The 22,118-nt window shown below is 40.4% G+C and overlaps 2 protein-coding genes across 12 annotated transcripts in view; one reads left to right on the forward strand and one right to left on the reverse strand.

The window, feature by feature from the left end:
- PAXBP1 (PAX3 and PAX7 binding protein 1) overlaps positions 1-4,467 on the reverse strand; it is a 37,857-nt gene extending 33,390 nt beyond the window's left edge. The window contains exons 1-2 of one of the 2 annotated variants that reach the window (XM_001164401.6): positions 3,980-4,467; positions 2,468-2,596 (exon numbers count right to left, since the gene is read on the reverse strand). In XM_001164401.6, the coding sequence (XP_001164401.1) occupies positions 2,468-2,596; positions 3,980-4,322 (472 nt within the window). In that variant the 5' untranslated portion in view covers positions 4,323-4,467. The remainder of the gene's footprint in view (positions 1-2,467; positions 2,597-3,979) is intronic. The other variant, XM_016938475.4, reaches the window with a different exon arrangement.
- Positions 4,468-4,635: 168 nt separating this feature from the next.
- Positions 4,636-22,118, forward strand: part of LOC100609577 (putative uncharacterized protein C21orf62-AS1) — a 250,016-nt gene continuing 232,533 nt past the window's right edge. For 5 of the 10 annotated variants that reach the window (XR_010154556.1, XR_010154557.1, XR_010154558.1 and 2 more), the window contains exons 1-2: positions 4,661-4,856; positions 17,332-17,454. Coding sequence is in view for 2 of the 10 variants with exons in the window: in XM_063803713.1 (XP_063659783.1) it covers positions 17,413-17,454; positions 21,160-21,249 (132 nt within the window). In the remaining 8 variants the exon portion in view is untranslated. Of the gene's footprint in view, positions 4,857-17,331; positions 17,455-21,159; positions 21,250-22,118 lie in introns of all 10 variants that reach the window. The other 5 variants (XR_010154559.1, XR_010154562.1, XM_063803713.1 and 2 more) reach the window with 4 other exon arrangements.

The following is a 22,118-nucleotide window of genomic DNA, read 5'->3' on the forward strand; positions in this document are numbered from 1 at the left end:
TCAGAGAGGACATTAATTGGAGTTATCTAGTGAGTGGAGTATCAGAATTCAATGAGGATAGAAGGAAGGAAGAGGTCAGAGATGGCTTCATCAACTTCACACTTGTTTCAATTTCTAAACCCAACAATAAATGGCAACTAATATGGTTTGACTATGTCTCCATTCAAATGTCAACTTGAATTTTATCTCCCAGAATTCCTACGTGTTGTGGAAGGGACCCAGGAGGAGGTAACTAAATCATGGGGGCTGGTCTTTCCCGTGCCATTCTCATGACAGTGAATAAGTCTCACGAGATCTGATGGGTTTATCAGGGGTTTCCGCTTTTGCTTCCTCCTCATTTTCTCTTGCTGCCGCCATGTAAAAAGTGCCTTTCACCTCCTGCCATGATTCTGAGGCCTCCGCAGCCACGTGGAACTGTAAGTCCAATTAAACCTCTTTTTCTTCCCAGTCTTGGGTATGTCTTTATCAGCAGCATGAAAACAGACTTAATACAACAACCATGACAACAGGCCTTTCTCAGTTGTCACTTATCCTGACCTTTCTTTTACTCTCATCATATATAGTTGGTCTCAAGAATTCTGAGGAAAATAAGGCAGTTTCCTAGACTCCAAAATAACCAGTTCTCCTAAAAACATTCCTCCTTCCACTTGCCTTCTCTATTCCTATATATAATTATTCATAACCAAGACACCCTATGGTTTGAGTGTCCTCTCCAAAACTCATGTTGAAATTTAATTGCCATTGTAACGTTATCAACAGGTGGGGCCCTTAAATGGCAGTTACAACATGAGAAGGTGAATGCCATTATCCCAGGAGTTGGCTCCTGATAAAAGGATGAGTTTGGCAGAATATTCTCTCTCTGTCTTGGAGACTCACCTGCCCTTCTACCATGTTATGACAACATAAAGGCCCTTAGTAGATGCCTGTGCCATGCTCTTGGCCCTCCCAGCCTCCAGAACTGTCAACCAAATAAACTTCTATTGTTTATAAATTACCTAGTCTGTAGTATTGTTACAGGAGCAGAAAATGGATTAAGACACTCCAGGACAAAAGCTCAAATTTGACTCTTTCTTTTAAATCCAATATGGCAAAGTGTACATTAAGCCTATCAATTCTTCCCTTGGAATGGTTCTCAAATCATTCTTTCTTTCCACTTCTCCCCCTACAACAGAAAACATTTTTAACTCATCCAGAATTTCCTACTAAATCAGTAGAAGCCTTTACTCTTGCTCAACTGTGAGACCTTTTTAAACCCACTATTAATGAATCAAAGCTGGCCCTTGAGTTTCAACTGCTTTAGGCCTCCAATCTCTCCTCATGCTGCATGTTAATACCAGGCTAAAGTTTCAAAACGCATTTATCATGTCACCATCTTGGCAAGCCACTGTAGCAAATGTAAACCCTTACTGGATACTGAACATCCTTCACAATCTGTCAACGTATCTTTCACATGAAACCTCTAACTACTTCCTTCACAAATCATCTACTCTGACCTGTCAGGTGTACTTGTTCTTTTCCAAAACAGCTTTAGTCATTTTAATCCTTGATCATACCCCCAATACCTTCCCTTTCGGAATTTTAACTATCAAAGATCCATCTTCGAGTCCCACTTTTTCCATAAAGCAGTCCTCTCTCCTCTGAAAGTGTAGCTACCCTTTGGAACACTGATTGAACATTTTGCCAAACACTGAGTCCTCTTACACATTTATGAGATATTGTCTTCACATCTAGATTGTAAATTTGAGATACAAAGCCATACTTTTTCACAATAAGCCTGTAAGTGAGAATCTGGAAAATCATGATTTTCTCATTAATTCCATAAAATAAAATAGCATTTGCATGAGAATAACTCAGACCATAGAATATTATACTGGATCCACTTTCCTAAAGACAAAATAACCGCTTAAAATTTTTTAAACTGAGGTTTTGAGAGACATAAGAGATATCTGTACAATATACCTGCCTCATTATTCTAAGGAGTCTTCATCTAGTATCAGATAAGGCTGCTGAATGGGAGTAATATTAATATTAAATTTAGGGCATTCCTAAAAGTTCTCTAAGAATAAAATCCACTGTGGAAATACCACCAAAGAAATCGCAAATCTGTCTCTACAAAATACAAGAATTTGCACAACACTCCTTCAAACAGAAATAAACCTGTGTCTTAGGCTAAAATGAGAAACCTTCTTTCTCTGTTCAACAGCAGTCTGCACACAAGTAGGAAAACTGTGAGAGAATCTAGTCATTGCAGCAGAAATGTTCCAGTGGCAACAATTCTGTCTTTTTATAAAATACATTTACAAAGCATCTGTGTTACAATTAAATAACAGAATTGTATTGCTACTCAATAAGGGCCCTTGACAACCACAGGGTCCACTGAATGAGTTCAGAAGATATACAGCAAATCACTGTGAGAAAGAGCTTTCATTTTGTCATTTCAAAAGAATTCAATTAGTTTGGTACTTACTTTCAGCTGATGAGTTGAGTTCTGTCTTAATCTTCGATTTTTCAAGATCTTCTTTATATTCCTTCTTGAGCAATTTTACTATCTTTTTGCTATAACTTGATTTCTTCACTTTGAAAACTTCTTCATTTTCTTAAAAAGGAAATTAAATGAAGTCTGTAGCAACTATTTTCTGAAAATATTTTCCCTTCTTTCACATGATCTTACGTGCTGTTCAAATTATCCCAAATATATATACTCATATGCCAAAATCATTGTATAATTATTTCAAGTCTGTCACAGACTCAAAAACAGAGGTCAACTTCCTAAATTACTGTGAAGTAATGAGATTTTTGAGACTTTTTAAAGGAATAGCACGTGTAACTTCACAAAATTTTCCTATTATTGTCGTCCTTAAATCATCTATTTGAGAGGGGAAAAAATCATTCAAAATGTTTCTGAAAAACCACATCACCAAGTTATTAACGAATCCGAAACAAAATATCTAAAATAAAAAGGTGCTGTCAATTCTGAGTAACTACATCCACCACAAGCTGACATAGTGGTTTTAAAGCTAAGGTAAGGGCAAATCACTTTTCTTTGATTTGAAATTTTAAAAGTACTAAATACTTTAAAAAAAATAGCTCATGTATCTCAAAAACAAAAATCTGTCTGTACTCCTCTCAAACCAAATAAAGAGTAACAGAAATGCCAAAGATAAACTACCTACCTTACTGGAAACCTCTCGAATAAAAATGCAAGATTTCCAAAACTTAATTTCTTTTTCCGTAACATGGAAATAACTGGGTTATGCACATTCAAATGGTCAGAAGAAAAGATTTAAGGCTCATTTAAGATCAGCAATCTAAATCCACTGCAGCCTGGCCTCCCACAGGAATTGGAGAAACTGCCTTGCTTTTACTATTATTACACCGTCTCGCTTCACTGTTCCCAAAGTCGGTGCGAAGAAGGCTGGGTATCTGCTACCCCTAATTACTTTTATGGGTAAACTGAGGCTCAGCGACTGCAAGGGACTGGCCCAAGGTCACTCTGAACCAGAGCTGCAACTCCAGGCTTCTGTTCCCTCTCCTAGTATTCCTTTTTACAAACTCGGCCTTCATGGTCGAGGATGCCTGGACAGAGCATCCAAGAAGTGTGGGCGCAGTGACCTGCAGAGGGCTCGGAAAGCATGCCAAGAGCAGCCAGGGGACCCACACCAAGTTGGCCCTAAAACACGCCAGGCAGAAAAGAGGCAGGACAGGGAACACCGAATTTCCCCTGAAACACTCAGAATGCCTGATCTGAGCTCCGGCCCCGTGGAAGAGGAGGTGGTTAAGAAAAGGCTGGGGGCAGCGCGGGAACGCGTCCCTTGCCCGAGCAGAAGGCCGGAGGCTGGGGAAGATTCGCAGCCGGTCGGACGGCAGGGGACTCCGTTCCAGGGCTCCGGGGCTGGGCGTCCAGAGAATACGGGGGCGGGGGACGGGGGCCTGCGTCGGGGATGCGGCCGTCTAAGGGCGTCCGAAGCGCGCACTTTACCTTCCTCCTCGTCCTGGAAGCTGAGCAGGCTGGCCCGGGGCACCTCTTTGTTCTCGCGAGGCCTCTTGCGCGGCTTCAGCCCGTTGCCGGGCTCCGCGCCGCCGGGGAAGCCGCCCCCGGCCTCAGCCCCGAGGCCCGGGGTCAGCGCGGAAGGCGGCGACGGCCCCGGGCCCAGCAGCGACTCCCCGCCAGGGGCCCTGTCGCCGCCACAGGGGCCCGCCTCTTCGCCCGTGCCCGGCGGCGGCAACAACGGCGGCGGCTCCTGCTCCTCATCGCGTTCCCGCTCTTCCTCTTCGGAGTCGTTCCGCTTTCGCACGTTCACCCGCCGGGCCTTTCGGAACATCCCCGCGGCCCGCACGGCGGTCGAATACTCGCTTCCACCCCGCGGCCCCGGCAGCGCCGAGCTCGTGACGGCGCACGCGCGCTCTCCGGAGCTCCAGCCGGGTCGAGTCCTCTGTTGCTACCGCGCACCCCACGAGCGCGCATGCGCCTATGCTCCCACGCGCTCTCAATACTTGGAGAAAGAGAGAGAGAGAGAGAGAGAGAGCCCCACACCTCTCGCGAGAGCGTCGGCTCTTTGCATCGCTCTCTGTCGGAGTGGAGTACTATTAGCATGGAACTCTGGTGTTGTTTGACAGGTCACAAAGAGGATCATAGAGATGAGAAGAAAGAGTAGGCTCTGTTGTCCCTCAGACGGCGCTGCTGCAGTGCGTCTTCGCACTTACGCGGAGCGGTAATGTGAGGAAGCCTCCCGCCAAACAGTAGAGGGAGGAGGAGGAGGGGAGAGGCCAGAGAGAGAAGCGGCTTTCGGGAAGGAAAGTGTGATCTAGGAGGTGGAATAGTGCTCTCCAAACTTTGACCTGAGGTGTGACTATTGGTAATTACTAGTTATTCTTGAGTAATACTTTGTATTTCTACAGCTTTATAGCTACAGAGCTCTTAGAAAGACATTGAATTTTATTTATGATACAATGTTACTTCAAAGACATTGAATTTCATTTATGGTACAATGTTACTTCAAAGACATTGAATTTCAGTTATGATACAATGTTACCTGGCTTGATGTCCCCCGCTCCCCAGTCTTTCAGGAACAAGGAAAGCAAAAGTGTTTCCGTGTTTTCTAAAGAATGCCAAGTTTGCCAGCAATTCTGTGACTAAATACTTTCCGAAGCTTAGTGAGTTTCAGAAACAAGTGGAAGGAAAATCGAGCCGGGGGTGGGGAAGGTTGTGACAGTTCTCAGACTTGCGTGACAAAGCCCTCACTGGCCACACCTTCACAGGGTGATTGCGCCTAAGGTTGAACTCACCGGCTTTCCCTATCTCATCACCGAACTTGAAGTTTTTCCTTCGGGCATGCACCTGTGTATGCGAATTCATTTTGATGTTTCGAAATTAAAAGGGTATTCGGTAGAGTGAAAAAAATCCACCCATGTCTGGAAGGCTGTTCACTTCCTCAGTGGCAATGTTAACAGTTTCTTATGATCCTCTAAAGATGTTCCATGAACATAAAAGCAAATAAATATGCATATTTTAATGTGTTCCCCTTTTTACACAGATGGTGTGTAAGCTGCATTTTTAGCCTACCATAGATTGGAGATCGGCCCATATCTGTATATGAAGGGTTGTGTTTTTTTTGGTTTTTTGTTTGTTTGTTTTGAGACTAAATTTCGCTCTTGTCGCCCAGGCTAGAGTGCAATGGCGCGATCTCCGCTCACTGCAATCTCCGCCTCCCGGGTTCAAGTGATTCTTTTGCCTCAGCTTCCCTAGTAGCTGGGATTACAGGCACGTGCCACCACGCCCAGCTAATTTATTTTGTATTTTTGTATTTCACTCTGTTGGCCAGGATGGTCTCAATCTCTTGACTTCGTGATCCGCCCGCCTCAGTCTCCCAAAGTGCTGGGATTACAGGCGTGAGCCACCGCGCACGGCCGTCTATTTTTTTTTTTTTTTTAACCCACCTGCGTAGTGATTCATTGTTGGGATATACCGTAATTTATTTAACCAGTTCCATAAACATTGATATTTAGATTATTTCTAGTCTTAATCAGTGCTGTAATGAAAAGCTTTGAAAAACTGTTACATCTGTAGGATGAAATAGAATTGAAATTGCTAGATCTCAATATATGCATTTATGATTTTGCTAATTCTAAATTTCTTTTTATAGAAGTTATGCAGTTTGTACTTATATCAGCAAACATTAGGATGCCTGTTTGCCCACACCATCCTGTAGAAATTTCAGTAAGATTTAAATTCCAGGTTGAAGTGGAAGATCCCGAGCACTCCAAGCATTTCTTTTTATTTTATTTATTTATTTATTTATTATTTGTTTGAGACGGAGTCTTGCTCTATGGCCCAGACTGGAGTGCGGTGGCACGATCTCAGCTCACTGCAACTTCTGCCTCCCATGTTCAAGCTATTGTCATGTCTCAGCCTCCCGGGTAGCTGGGATTACAGGCATCTGGCACCACACCCGGCTAATTTTTGTATTTTTGTTTTGTTTTGTTTTGTTTTTTGAGACGGAGTCTTGCTCTTCTCGCCCAGGCTGGAGTATAATGGCACGATCTCAGCTCACTGCAACCTCTGCCTCCTGTGTTCAAACGATTCTCTTGCCTCAGCCTCCCGAGTAGCTGGGATTACAGGCACCTGGCACCACACCCGGCTAATTTTTGTATTTTTAGTAGAGACGGGGTTTTGCCACGTTGGCCAGGCTGGTCTCAAACTTCTGACCTTGTGATCCGCCTGCCTCGGCCTTCTGAAGTGCTGGGATTAAGGCATGAGCCACCACACCCGGCCTAATTTTTATATTTTTAATTAGATTTGACATGTGCACAACTAGGACTCAGTTTTGGAGCTAAGAGCATCCTCTATAACATTAACATTTTCTTCTAGTTAATAGGAAGGGTTAATAACATCTGACTTCCATTCTACTTATGTTACTCTCAGTTCTTATATTCTGGCTGTTCAGCATTGGTGTAAGTTCTGATTCCAACAGTGTTTCACTAGTGAAATTGAACTCCCTTTTCTAATCATAGAAGATTCAAATTGTGCCTGATCAGCCTCCAGACACCTGAGCCAAGAAAAAGATTTGCAGTAAAATAATTAGGGTAGAGGTAGCAAAGACAAGGTCCAGAAGCCGAATATGTTATTATGGTGGCCTGAAATTTCAAAAATTTCTCCCAGTGTAAAAGTGGTGATTGGATATGGATAGAGGGAAGAGTACCTCTCATTTTAAAGTAAGCCACAATACAATCACGTGTCACTTGACGGGGATACATTCTGAGAAATATGCCATTAGGCAATTTCATCACATACTTACACAAACCTAGTGGTGTAGCCTACTACATACCTAGGCTGTATGGCATAGCTTATTGCTTCTAGGCTACAAACCTATACGGCATGTTACTGTACTGAATACTGTAGCACTTGTAACACAATGGTATCTGTATCTAAACATAGAAAAGATACAGTAAAAATACAGCATAAAAGCTTTAAAAATGGTGCACCTGTATAGGACACTTACCAGGAATGGAGCTTACAGGACTGGAGGTTGCTCTGGGTGTCAGTGAGTGAGTGGTAAGTGAATATGAAGGCCTAGGATATTACTGTACACTGCTGTAGATTTCATAAACAACTGTACACTTAGGCTACACTAAATGTTTAAACATATTTCTTTCTTCAATAATAAATAGCTTACTCTAACTTTTTTACTTTATAAGCTTTCTTATTTTTTAAAACTTTTTTGTTGTTATTGTTTTGTTTTGTTTTTGTTTTTTGAGATGGAGTCTCACTCTGTCGCCCAGTCTGGAGTGCAGTGGCGCGATCTCAGCTCACTGCAACCTCCACCTCCCAGGTTCAAGCAATGAGACACAGTCTCACTCTATCCCCAGACTGGAGTGCAGTGGCGTGATCTCAGCTCACTGCAACCTCTGCCTCCCAGGTTCAAGCAATCCTCCCACCTCAGCTTCCCAAGTAGCTGGGATTATAAGCGTGCACCACCATGCCCAGTTAATGTTTGTATTTTTAGTAGAGATGATCCACACACCCCACAAGCTCCTGTGTTGGCCAGGCTGGTCTTGAACTCCTGACCTCAAGTAATCTGCCCACCTCGGCCTCCCAAAGTTCTGGGATTGCAGGCATGAGCCAACGTGCCCAGACATTTTTTAAAACTTCTTGACTTTTTTTTTTTTTTTTGAGACAGAGTTTTGCTCTTGTTGCCCAGGCTGGAGTGCAGTAGTGCAACCTCAGCTCACCGCAACCTCTGCATCCAGGGTTCAAGCAGTTCTCCTGCCTCAGCCTCCTGAGTAGCCAGGATTACAGGCATGCACCACCACGCCCAACTAATTTTGTATTTTTAGTAAAGACAGGGTTTCTCCATGTTGGTCAAGGCAGTCGCAAACTCCCGACCTCAGGTCGTCCACCTGCCTCAGCCTCCCAAAGTATTGGGATTACAGGCGTGAGCCATCGTGCCCGGCATAACACTTTGCTTAAAAAAATACACATTTACAGCTGCACAAAAATATCTTCTATTTTTACCATTTTAATTATTTTGTTTTACTTTTTAAACTTTAAAGCTAAGACACAAACACACACATCAGCCTAGGCCTACGCAAGGTCAGGATTATCAGTGTCACTGTCTTCCACTTCCACATCTTGTCCCACTGGAAGGTCTTCAGGAAAAATAACAAACATGGAGCTATCATGTCCTATAAAAACAATATCTTTTTCTGGAATACCTCCTGAAGGACCTGCCTGAGGCTCTTATATACTTAACTTTTTTTTTTTGTAAGTAAAAAGAGTGCGCTCTAAAATAACAGTAAAAAGTATAATATAGTATAGGCGTCCCCAACCGCCTCCCACCCCTGCAGGAGGCAAGTGGCCAAAGGTAGACATTGTTCTCTCTCTCTTTTTAAGTTTATTTTTAAAATGTTAGAAGCCACAAAGCCAATAAATATGTAAAAAATATTCTATATACATTAGCTGATGTCTTAGTCCATTTGGGCTGCTACAACAAAATACCATTAATTGGGTGACTTATAAACAACAAATTTATTTCTCACAGCTCTGGATGCTGGGAAATCCAAGGTTAAGGCACTGGCAGATTTGTGTTCCGGTGAGGGTGTGCTTCCTGGTTCATAGATGGTACCTTCTAGCTGAGTCCTTACATGGTGGAAGGGAGACAACTGTGGTTTCTTCAGCTTCTTACCAGGGCACTAATCCCATTCATAAGGGCTCCACCTTTGTGACCTAGTCACATTCCAGCATCTCTACCTCCTCTGCTATCACATTGGGGATTAGTGTTTCAATATATACATTTGGGGGGAAGATACATAGCTGGGCCTTAACAACTGATGAGGCCTCACTAAATATGCGAGAAATAAGATAAAGCAGGGGTCCCCAACCTCCAGGCCACAGACTGGTACCAGTCAGTGGCCTGTTAGGAACCGAGCTGCACAAGAGGAGGTGAGCGGCGGGTGAGCAAACAAAGCTTCATCTGTATTTGCAGCCACTCTGCATCACTCGCATTACCACCTGAGCTCTGTCTCCTGTCAGATCTGCAGCAGCATTGGATTCTTACAGGAACACGAACCCTATTGTGAACTCTGCACATGAGGGATCTAGCTTGTGCACTCCTTATAAGAATCTAATGCCTGATGACCTGTCACTGTCTCCCATCACCCCCAGATGGGACCATGTGGTTGCAGGAAAACAAGCTGAGGGCTCCAACTGATTCTACATTATGGTGAATTGTATAATTATTTCATTATATATTACAATGTAATTATAATAGAAATAAAGTACACAGTAAATGTAATGCATTTGAATCATCCTCAAACCATCCTCCACCCCCTAGTTCATGGAAAAATTGTCTTCTATGAAACCAGTCCCTGGTGTCAAAAAGGTTGGGGACTACTGGTATAGCAAATACATAAACCAGTAACATAGTCATTTATTATCACTATGGAGTTTTATGTAGTATATGTAATTGTATATGCTATACTTTTATGCCACTGAAACAGAGGTTTTTTAATACCAGCATCACCACACACATGAGTAATGTATTGTGCTACAGTATTATGATTGCTATGATGTCACTAGATGATAGGAATTTTTCAGCTCCATTGCAATCTTTTTTTTTTTTTGAAACAGAGTGTAGCTCTGTTGCCCAGGCTAGAGTGCAGTGGTGCAATCTCTGCCTCCAAGTTCAAGCGATTCTTGTGCCTCAGCCTCCTGAGGAGCTGGGAGTACAGGCATGTGCCACCACACGTGACTATTTTTTGTATTTTTAGTAGAGACGAGTTTTCACCATTTGGCCAAGCTGGTCTTGAACTCCTGACCTCAGGTCATCCGCCCGCCTCACCCTCCCAAAGTGCTGAGATTACTGGCATGAGCCACGGCGCCTGGCCGCATTGCAATCTTATGGGACCACCACCATATATGCAGTCCATCATTGATCAAAACATCATTATGCAGTGCATGGTTGTATTCAGATACAACAGATTTATTTATAACTTTGCCAGTCTACCTATTTATATAGTTAAAGAGCAAAGTTAAACATTTAAAAGTTATCTTACTGCCCAAGCAAGCCAAAGGTTCTTCTATCAGAAGTTATAGAGATTGTGGAAATTAAATTCCTGAAATTGAATAGCTACCTTAACTGCCTGTCAGCTGGTATATTATCAGAAACTAATTACTTGATAAAGTACTTCTGTGCTTTGAGTATCAAATATACTAATTTGTTTGTTGATATAGTATGTCATCACCATTTAATATTGCAATGCTTTTAGTATCCTGGGAAGACAAAGAACTAATACATCAACCATTTTGTTTCAATCAATAAATTGTTCCTTTAAAAAAAGTCATCTTTCCAAGCAATAATTCTGGTTAGTATTTTTCCCATGAAATTGTGACTTTACATTGATTAATTGACACACAGATTCAGACAAAATAGGCAATAAGCAGCTTGGTTTGCCAACTCAGTCCTAAACCATGCAGTCTGGAACAATGACTACCAAATTCAGGTCTGCGAACTTGTGAAAAGTTTTCCCTACTCAGCTGCCAAAATAAAAGAGGAAGGACAGTCTGTGTGTATAGAGTAACCAGATGTCCTTTCTTGGAAGAAATAGTCCTTTATTCTGAAATTATGTGCCTTTTTTTCTCTTTCATGTTAAGGTGAGAAAATTTCTTTATTTCTATAAACAATGATGCTAATATATGGTAGTCTGTGAGTTTATCTTCATACCCTTACTTGGCAAACTGAAATGTAGTAAAAGCTATAGGCCCTCCTCAATTTTTTATTTTATCTTTAAAAAATTTTATCTGGTAGGTGAAATATAACAGCCTAGGAGTCCCTGATCTAGGATTTTCCTTTTTTAAAAAAAACTATAACTCTGGACATCTCAATAATTCTATTCTGGAAAAAGGCTGAAGAAATAATGTAATAATTTTTTAGATTGATTTAGACCTTACTTTGATGAAGGCAGTTCTGCAGTAACTTAAAGTAGAATGTCAACTCATGGGTGCCATGGTTTGAATGTATCCCCCAAAATTCATGTGTTGGAAACTTAATTCCCAATGTAACAATGTTGAGAGGTGAGACATTAAGACATTAGGTCATGAAGGGTCTGCCCTCATGAATGGATTCATGTGGTGGTCGCTGGATTAGTGGGTTAGTTATCTTGGGATTGGCTTCCTCATAAAATGCATGAGTCCAGCCCCCTTTCTGTCTTGCTCTCTTGTACTCTCTTCCCCTGTCACGTACTGCCGTGGTATGTGGTGCAGCAAGAAGGCCTTCACCAGATGTGGCCCCTTAACCTTGAACTTTCCAGCTTCCAAAACGATAAGAACTAAATTTCTGTTCTTTATAAATTATCTAAGCTGTGGTATTTTGTTATAGCAACACAAAATGTACTAAGACAATAGGGGAAGAGATTTTTATGTTTTGTTCACTGCTGTTTTCACAGTATGTTGAATGGCTCTTGGCACAGAATAGACAATATTCGTTGACTGAATGCTATTGGACATTATCTGTTTATTGAATTAGTGATAAATATTTTACCCTACGTTGGTATAAATGGACATTTTCTACCGGTAACAACCCTTTATTTCTAAAGCATGATCTCAATGTATTATAAATTACTGAAGTAGATTAGTTCTTTTCTTTTTTTTTTTTTTTTGAGACGGAGTCTCGCTGTGTCACCCAGGTTGGAGTGCAGTGGCGTGATCTCGGTTCACTGCAACCTCCGCCTCCCAGGTTCAAGTGATTCTCCCGCCTCAGCCTCCCGAGTAGCTGGGATTACAGGCATACACCACCCGCCCAGCGAATGTTTGCCGAGACGGGGTCTCGCTGTGTTGCCAGGCTGGTCATTAACTCCTGACCTCAGGTGATCCACCCACCTCGGCCTCCCAAAGTGCTGGGATTACAGGCGTGAACCACCTCGCCCGGCTGATTAGTTCTTAAAGTAGTAATAGACATCTCCCCTCCACCTTTGGGAACTGCCTCCTCTAGGGAGAAGAGTACCCTGTGAGTTAGGAAGCCAGGTGATATGGTTTGAATATTTGTTCTCTCCAAATCTCACGTGGCAATGTGACCTCCTGTGTTGGAGGTAGGGCCTGGTGAGAGGTGTTTGGATCATGGGGCAGATGCCTCCTGAATGGCTTGGTGTCATCCTGTAACAAGTGTATTCTTGCCCTATTTGTTCCCATGAGAACCTACTGTTTAAAAGAGTCTGGTACTTCCTCTTCTCGCTCTCTCTCTCTCGCTTCTGTCTCACCATGTGACATGCTGGCTTTCCTTCACCTTCTGCCATGAGTAGAAGGTTCCTGGGGCCCTCACCAGAAAAAAATGCTGGTGCCATGCTTCTTGTACAGCCTGTGAGACCATGAGCCAAATAAACCTCTTTTCTTTATAAATTACCCTAGCCTCAGGTATTTCTTTGTATCAACAACAAGGGCACACACCAAAAAAGAAAAAAAAAAAAAAAAGAAACGGACTAAGACACCAAGTTACATTGTACTGGCTGATGCAAAGTGGGCTGATCAGAATCTCCTGAGATTTTGCCCTTGAAACAGAGACAGTGAGTCCCTGCTTATGGCTGGAATTGCAATGAACTCAAAAGCTGTAGGAAAGCCTTAAATTACATGTCAACTCAGGAGCCAAGAAAACTAGTCAATGTAGCGAGAGAGAAGAATGAGGACAGAAAGGATACTCTGAGGGCTTCTGGTACCTTCCCAGGTCCTTGACTCTTCCAGAAGCTGGACTGCACGCCATGTGTGAGTTCCCTTGATCTTCTTGGAATCCTTATAATAAATTTCCTTTTTGTTGTTGTTGGTATTAATGATGTTTTATTGTGTTACGTATATTTGCTTAAAGAGTTATTTTCATTTTATAGTAGGGTAAATTTTATCTGTGTACATTATACAATTGTTTTTAAAAGTTCACTTGCTTAATAACTCTTCACCTATAGCTTTTGTTCAACAGAGTTTTTCTCTGATTTCTTTCTTTTTAAAAACTATGCACACATACATCCTCACAAGCAGGCATTTAAGCAGCAAGTAACAGTGAGGAATGCTCTCTCTCCTGCAGGCACATAGTTATTGCAAGTAACTTGCTAACAGAGATAAGTACCTCTGTTTAGAGCATATAAATGGTCCTAGTTAAAATTGTTAGTAAATTTATACTTTGTATCAAACTCTATTAAAATGTAGCCATTGGTTCTAATTGAATGAGATCATTGTTTCTACTAAAACTTTGACTCAATCCGGGTTTAAAAGACCCCAAGGTTTTATTTATTTATTTATTTAAATAAAGTTGTTACTTTAAAAATTATTGGCCACATTAGTATCCCCAGTGGAGATTCAACTCTTATAAATGTATTCCACTCATGAGTGTTTTGGCAATTCAGCTATAATGGTCATTTCTTCATTTTCCAAAATGACACTTTCTTCAACCAAAAGAAAGTGAAATTTCTCTTTATCCAAACTAAGGCCTTCACCAGATGTGACCCCTCAACCTTGGAACAAAAGTAAATGTTTTAATGAAGGTTACCTTGTTCATCCTAGTTTATTTTTAAGATGTATCTTCTATTTAGACCAGGTATTTCTCTTACCCATTCATTCAACAAAATTTATTGAACATGTTTGATGCTCTAGGCATTGTGCTAGGCAGTAGGGACACAACAGTGAACAAGACAGATGTTTTCTTTGTCCTAGAACTGTAGTCAGCTGCTAGAGATGTAAAAAGTCAATAAACAAATTAATTGCTAATTGTGATTATAATTGTGAACGAAATCAATAGGGTACTACATCTTAAGAACTGATATAAAATGATAGAAATTTCAGTTTGAGTTTATTTTTTCTATGTGCTGTAGGGGACAGGAAACATTCTCTTTACCCTCTGAAGGACTGAAGTAAATAGACAGTAGACAGAGTAACAGGAAAAAAAGGCACACAAATTTATTATATGCACAGGGGCATCATAGGAAAAAGTGAGTACCCTATAACCGAATGAAATTGAGAAGCTTATATACCTTCTTCAAAGGGGAGAGACAGGGAAGGATGTAGGCAGCTTAAGGTTGAGAAAATAATTTGGGGAAAAGATGAATAGGTGTTAGAGCCTGTGCCAAGTCTGTCTGGGCATGATGTTGACCTTCAGTCTCTTCTCTTGGGTTGCAGTTGATCTTCCTTGGTTGAAGAGATTCCTGGGGAGGAGACTCATGACAATTGAGTTTCTTTTTGGAGGATCTATCTTTAGGCAGGTATGAGAAGTTCAGAGAGCCTCTCCCTGTGCTTTGGGAAAGAAAGAGGGGCCAGAGACAGGAGGGCAGGAGAAGGTCAGAGAGACCCTGGTTCTGAGGCTCCTTCTGTGGTTTACCAATCTCCTTTAGTTCAAAGTACTCAGCATGCTAAAGTGGCATGCTTTGTGGTATTGTGAGCCCTAACAGTGCCAATGGCCAGTTAAGTATCTTTATCATTAGAAAATGTGTAAGGACTTTGGGGGCTGAGGCAGAACATTTTCCTGCAAGATAATTACAATGAACAGCTCCAAGGTGTCTTCAGTAGTAAACTTTTCTTGAAACATTTCATGTAAAATGGGCATTTGAAATCATTTTGTTCAGTTCAGTATTTTATATCTTCTAGTGTTACTATGTGAAAGAGTATTATTCAGAACCATAGTAGAACAAGGTATTTGTATTACATTCACAGTGGACACTTTATATCTGAGAATAGTGTGACCAATGAAAAAGCAAAAATACCGATCTATGCACCCTTTCTGAAAGAACCCACTTACCACCTGTTGGGTCAGTATCATTCATACATTATTGTCCCTCTTGAAAAAAATTTGAAGCAGATATATTATGGAAGACGACAGTTATAAACATGCTCTCTGGGTATAAAGGATAGAAGAATTGATGTTTCTTTTTTTCTGTATTGTTTAGTGTTACTAGAGGGCAGCAAAGTCATACAATAAACATACAGTAAGATTAGACTATGATTACCTAACAGAATCAGATGCAGCTTTGAATTTGTTAAAAACTACAGATGGACTTTGAAAAGTAACTTTTCCCTAATTAGAAAAGTACTGCTTGCACATTTTAGAAATTCAGAAAATGCAAAACAATACAAAGAAGAAAATGAGAATAACTTATAAACTAATCATATGGTTTAAATCTTAAAAGGTATTAAATGTTAATTTTTGGTTCATTCCCTTCCTGATTGCTTGTGTTTAGTCATTCTCTGCTCAAAACACCTAGACTGTTTTCTGTTTTCTGCACAGATACAGCATCTATTTATCTACAGTAATGTTCTCTGTGTTTTTTAACTAAATGGTATCATGCTCTATGTGTTATTTTATAACTTGCTTTTTCCTTTTAGCTTGGGATTTGCAGCTCTTTTAAGTATGTTTAAATATACTTCATTCATTTTCCCAACTTTTTATTTTGGAAAAATTCAAATGATAAAAACAAGCAGGGCCAGGTGCGGTGGCTCATGCCTATAATCCCTGCACTTTGGGAGACCGAGGCGGGCGGATCATGAGGTCAGGAGTTCGAGACCAGCCTGGCCAACATGGTGAAACCCCGTCTCTACTAAAAATACAAAAAAGTTAGCTGGGTGTGGTGGTGCGTGCCTGTAATCCCAGCTACTTGGGAGGCTGAGGCAGGAGAATCGCTTGAACCCAGGAGGCAGAGGTTGCAGTGAGCCGAGATTGTACCATTGCACTCCAGCCTGGTCGACAGAGCAAGACTCCGTCTCGGGGTTAAAACCAAAAAACAAAACACAAGCAGGAGGCTGGCATGGTAGCTCACGCCTGTAATCCCAGCACCTTGGCAGGTCCAGGCAGGAAGATTTCTTGAGGCCAGGAGATCGAGACTAGCCTGGGCAATATAGCTAGACCCCATCACTATAAAAAATTAAAAATAAAAAAATTAGCTGGGTATGGTGGCACACACATATAGTCCCAGCGACTCAAGAATCACTTGAGTCCAGGAATTAGATGTTACAGTGAACTGTGATCGCACTACTGCACTGCTTCCTGGGCAACAGAGAAAGACCCTCTCTCAACACACCAACACACATAACAGCAAGAATAATACAACGATTACTCACATATCCTTCACCTAGATTCATCACTGTTAATATTTTGCTACATTTGCTTTCTCTCTTTATCTTTGCTGAGTCATTTCAAAGTTACCTGCAGACATCCTGATACTGCAGCCCTAAATACTTCAGTGAGTATCCCCTAAGAACAAGGGCATTTCTCTACATACCCATAATACAGTTATCACACTCAGGAAGTTTTACATTAACATACTACTGTTATCTAACATCGAGTCCATATTCAAAATTCCCTCACTTATCCCAATAATGTCTTTCATAGCTGTTGTTTTATCCCCAATCTGGGATCTCGTAAAGATTGTGCATTGTATTTAGTTGTCATGGGTATTTAGTCTCCTTTATTCTAGAACAGTCTATCCGTTCTTTTTTTCTTCTTTTAACTTTCATTGACTTTTTTTTATTTTTTATTTTTTGAGACGGAGTCTCGCTCTGTCACCCAGGCTGGACTGCAGTGGCAAGATCTCGGCTCACTGCAACCTTCACCTCCCAGGTTGAAGCAATTTTCCTGCCTCAGCCTCCCAGGTAGCTGGAATTACAGGCATGCACCACCACGCCCGGCTAATTTTTGGTATTTTTAGTAGAGACAGGGTTTCGCTATGTTGGCAAGGCTGGTCTCGAACTCCTGACCTCAGGTGATCCACCCACCTTGTTCTGGGATTACAGGTGTGAGCCACCACGCCTGGCCAACACTGACATTTTTGAAGCGTCCTCATCAGTTTTTTTTTTTTTTTCTTCTCCAGAATGACCCTCTATTTGGATTTGGATTACACAAAGTTTAACGTTTTTTGGAAAAATCCTACCTAGGTAATGTGTCGTTCTCAATGCAACATGTCAGGCAGCTTATGATGCCAATTTGTCCCATGGTAAGTTTTTTTTTTTTATCTCTATGGGTGCATAGTAGGTGTATGTGTTTGCAGGGTACATGAGATGTTTTGATACAGGTATGCAATGTGATCATGGAGACACATGGGGTATCCATCCCCACAAGCATTTATCATTTGTGTTACAAACAATCCAATTACACTCTTTTAGTTATTTTAAAATGTACAATTCAGTTATTGGCTATGGTCACCCCTGGTAAGTTTAATCACTCAGTTATGGACCTTTCTCCATTGTAAAGGTCCTACTTGTAATTAATAAGTAATCTGTGGAATGATGATAATTTTAGACTGTGTAAATATTCCTCAGAATTTCAACCAATCATTTTAGCATCCATTAATGATTCTTTTCAGAATTCATGATTACTATAGCATTTGCAAAATGGTAATTTGGTATTACTCTCTATTACTCCTTCTAAATTTATTAGTTGCCAATGTTCTGTAAATCAGACTTTCTCTTCTTCTTTCCCACTTTTTATTTTTTTACTTTTTTTAGTGACAGTACAGACTCATGGAGTCTTTTTCAAATCAATATGCCAAAATCCATTTCTGTAATTGATCGTTTTGATGTTCATATTGTCCCTAATTTGGCCAGTAGAACTGTCTGCGATGGGTTCTGCATTCTCTTGCTACATCTCCATCAACTTTTTGACCTTATCTTACTTTCTGTCACAGTAAGATGTTTCAAGCTCACTTTATGTTTTTGTTTCTCCAGACCCCTGGAATCAGCCATTTCTTCAAAACCCTATTTTTTGTTTGTTTGTTTGTTTTAATGGGGAATGGTGTTGAGAAACCACAATTTAGGTGTCAGGTGTGTTCTTTGCCACAGGGGTGTCATTGCTTCTAGGCTTTCTCAGAGGATAAAGCTAAGACATATGTCTTAAAAAGCATGAGTTTGGCCAGGTGTAGTGGCTCACACCTGTAATCCCAGCACAACAAGGGAGGATTGCTTGAGCCTACGAGTTCGAGACCTGCCTGGGCAACATAGTGAGACCTTGTCTCTACAAGTAATTAAAAAAATTAGCCAGGCATAATGGCATACATCTGTAGTCCCAGCTACTTGGGAGGCTGAGGTGGGAGGATTGCTTGAGCCCAGGAGGTCGAGACTGCAGTGAGCTATTATCATACCACTGCAGCACTCCATGCTGGGTGACAGAGCAACACCCTGTCTCAAATAAAAAGAAAAAAAAAGTGATGAGTTTGCACTGATACCTTTAATTCCAATCCAACATCCCAGGCTTCTGCTCCTTCCCTCACTTGATATTTCCTACCATTACAACTCTGGATGGACCTCCAAAAATTTCAGTGTATTTACTCTTTTGCACAATCCTACAAAGTGGTTTTAGAATTGTTGTACCAATATTATCACCACCAACAAGCCTACTAAAGTTTATAATTTCTTTGCATTTTTAAAAACTAACAGTGTTTTATTTCTTTCATAAAAAATCTTAAATGTGGCAAAATGTTCATATTTGTCAATTCTGGATGATAATTACATGAGTGTTAGTCATATTATTCATTCTTTTCTTTTTAAAAAATTCTTATTGAAGTATAGAATGCATACAGAAAAGTGCATTTATTGTACATGAAGAGCTAAATGAATTTTTACTCACTGGCATATGTGTATGTGTGTGTGGGGGGTGCTTCTCTATGTAGATATAGAAAAATATAAATGTTGTTTTCTAGCTTGTGTAAATTTTAAGACACATTCCTAAATTGTACTTCAAAGTGACTGTACCAGTTTATTCTCTTAAATAGAGACTATTTGCCTACAGGCATGACAAAATGGAATATCAAATAACTTTACTTTTTGCCAATCTAGTGGATGAAATATTAGTTTCCTGCTGCATTTCTCTGGGTAGAGGTAATTTTTTTGTTGTTCGGTTATTGGCTACTTGTTTTCATCTTAAAGTGAATTGCATGCTTATTTCATCGTTTTTCTATTAGATTGTTAGTCTCTTTGTTTTCTACTTTAATACTATCTAATTTAACATTATGAGATTTGTCTTGGGGTAAGACTGTAACTTTAAGCAGTAAGCACTTGTTCCAGCATCATTTGTTTATTTATGTAAAAATGGGCTGGGCATGGTAGTTCATGCACTTTGTAATCTCAGCACTGCGGGAGGCTGGGGCGGGTGGATCGCTTGAGTCCAGGAGTTTAAAACCAACCTGGGCAACATGGCAAGACTCAGTCTCTCCAAAATTGCAAAATTAGCCAGACGTGGTGGTGTGCACCTGTAGTCCCAACTACTCAAGAGGCCTAGGTGGAAGGACCGCTTGAGCCCAGGAGGCAGAGGTTGCAGTGAGCCAAGATTACGGCACTGCACTCTAGCCTGGGTGACAGAGTGAGACCTTGTCTCAAAAAAATAAAAATAAAATATGTATGTAGAAATGCTCTTATTGGGTTTTCTCTATTATGAAAGTGATTTTGTGTGTTTTAAATTTTATTTGTATAAACTTATGGGGGCATAAGTGCAATTTTGTTACATGGATATATTACATAATGGTGAAGTCAGGGTTTTTCGTGTGTCCATCACTGGAATAATGTACCTTGTGTCCATTAAGTAATTTCTCATCATCTACTCCCTGCCCTTTCAAGTCTTGATTATATGTTTATTCAAAAAATAAATATATCTCCCAGTAAATAAATATTTCTCCCAGATAGGTAGAAAATAAGAATTGCCCCCATACCATCACCACATATGATACTGTTTTTAGTGTGCGTCCTAGTCTGTTTTTTATTTTTTGTTGTTGTTTTGTGTGTGTGTGCTTCTAACACCCTTTATTGACTAAATTTCCCTTTCCATTTTTTTTAAATGATTTTACTATTAGCAAGTACTTTTTTTTTTTTTTTTTTTTTTTTTTTAGTTTAGCATCTGTCTTTGAGGCATCCTTCCTGCTGTATTTGTCTATCTATGGTGCCATTTATATTGTCTTACAATTGTCTTTAGGAGAAATGTACTCTCTGTAGAGCCAGCTCTCCCTCATTGCTTTCCTAGAGTCTGGGTAGGATAAACATGACCTTGTGCAACATTTTGAGTTGTGACTCTGTATTAGTTTGTTCTCACACTGCTAATAAAGACACACATGAGACTGGGTAATGTATAAAGGAAAGAGGTTTAATTGACTCACAGTTCCACATGGCTGAGGAGGCATCACAATCATGGCTGAAGGTGAATGAGGAGCAAAGTCACGTCTTACATGGTGGCAGGCAAGAGTGTGTGTGCAGGGGAACTCCCCTTAATAAAACCATCAGATCTTATAAGAACTCACTATCATGAGAACAGCATGGGAAAGACCCACTCCCATGATTCAATTACCTCTCACCAGGTACCTCCCACAACCTGTGGGAATTGTGGGAGCTACAATTCAAGATGAGATTTGGGTGTGGCACAGCCAAACCATATCAGACTCTGTTAAATGAAAAAGCCTCCGTACATCATTATTCTTGTAACAAATCACATCCAATTTACAAGTGTTCTGTAAATTCTGGAGAAACAGAGGCCCTGAAGTTATTGGTGAGCAAGTCTGGGAAATGGAAATGGAGGTTCCAATTCCTGTTTTTACTAATTTAATGTGTATAAAATGTTATCTATATCTTTTCTTCATTCCTTTGTTCCTTCCTTTCTTTTGAGGGACTTTCATAGGTTCATTCAAGAGTTTTAACCCCTAACTCATTTTTCTCACAAGGCCTTAAATTCCACAACCTCATCATCTACCACCTTTGGTGCTTTCAGAATCATGACTCTCAATGTTGAAGAGTGGGCTACTGCATGGAAGGTGGGTGCAAACCCCTAAAATTTCCACCCCTGGTTCTGGAAAGTGAGAAATTGGGGATTTCAATACTGCAAGCCATCCTTCACATTCTAAACTCATTGTCTTTACTTAGTTCCGTCAGCATTTCTTTCTTCCAGTCAGTGGGGTATTGGCATGGACTTGTACTGGCTCATAAAAGCTGATTGGTAAGTTTTCAGGAATTTGCAAGCTGGTTGTTAAGCACAGTCATTATTGAAAGCAAATTATGTAAACTTACAATTAAATAAATTATATCAAAACCAAAAATAATAAATACTCAGAACTTATCACTTCCTAATTATTTTACTTCACTTTACTATTATTCATGCTTTTGGGGTTAGTTGTGCCTGTTGTATAGGTAGGGTGGAAATACTATATAATGCTGCCCTATTGTATGTCTTTTCTCAACTCCATGTTCTCTTGGTAGCATGAAATTGGGTTATGGTGGCAGTATTTACACCACTACATATCAGAGTGTGATTTATGATTTTGTTGAGTGTGATGGAGAAAATGTTAACGATGCAGATTAAACTTAAGTGTCATGTCCATAGCCCTTACATTGTGAATAGTCCCCATACATGAGAAAATATTCCTCCAGTATTTGAAAACTATTATTTGATTCAGCAAAGAAGTTGCTTTCATCACTGACTAGCAAGTGACATTCTCACATATATCTTTGTTGTTTAACTTTCCTCTTACTTCTAACATAAATGAAAATCTCAACCAATATTTATACCAAAACTATACATGCTCATCAGTTGCAACCCTAGGTTGGCTTTGTGTACAAGAGTTTGGCAAAAATCAAAGCATTCTTTGAGAACTAATGATGTACAAAGAGTATATAATAAAGAGTA

The sequence above is a fragment of the Pan troglodytes genome, chromosome 22 (genome assembly GCF_028858775.2).
Source record: "Pan troglodytes isolate AG18354 chromosome 22, NHGRI_mPanTro3-v2.0_pri, whole genome shotgun sequence".
Classification (NCBI taxonomy): Eukaryota; Metazoa; Chordata; class Mammalia; order Primates; family Hominidae; genus Pan; species Pan troglodytes.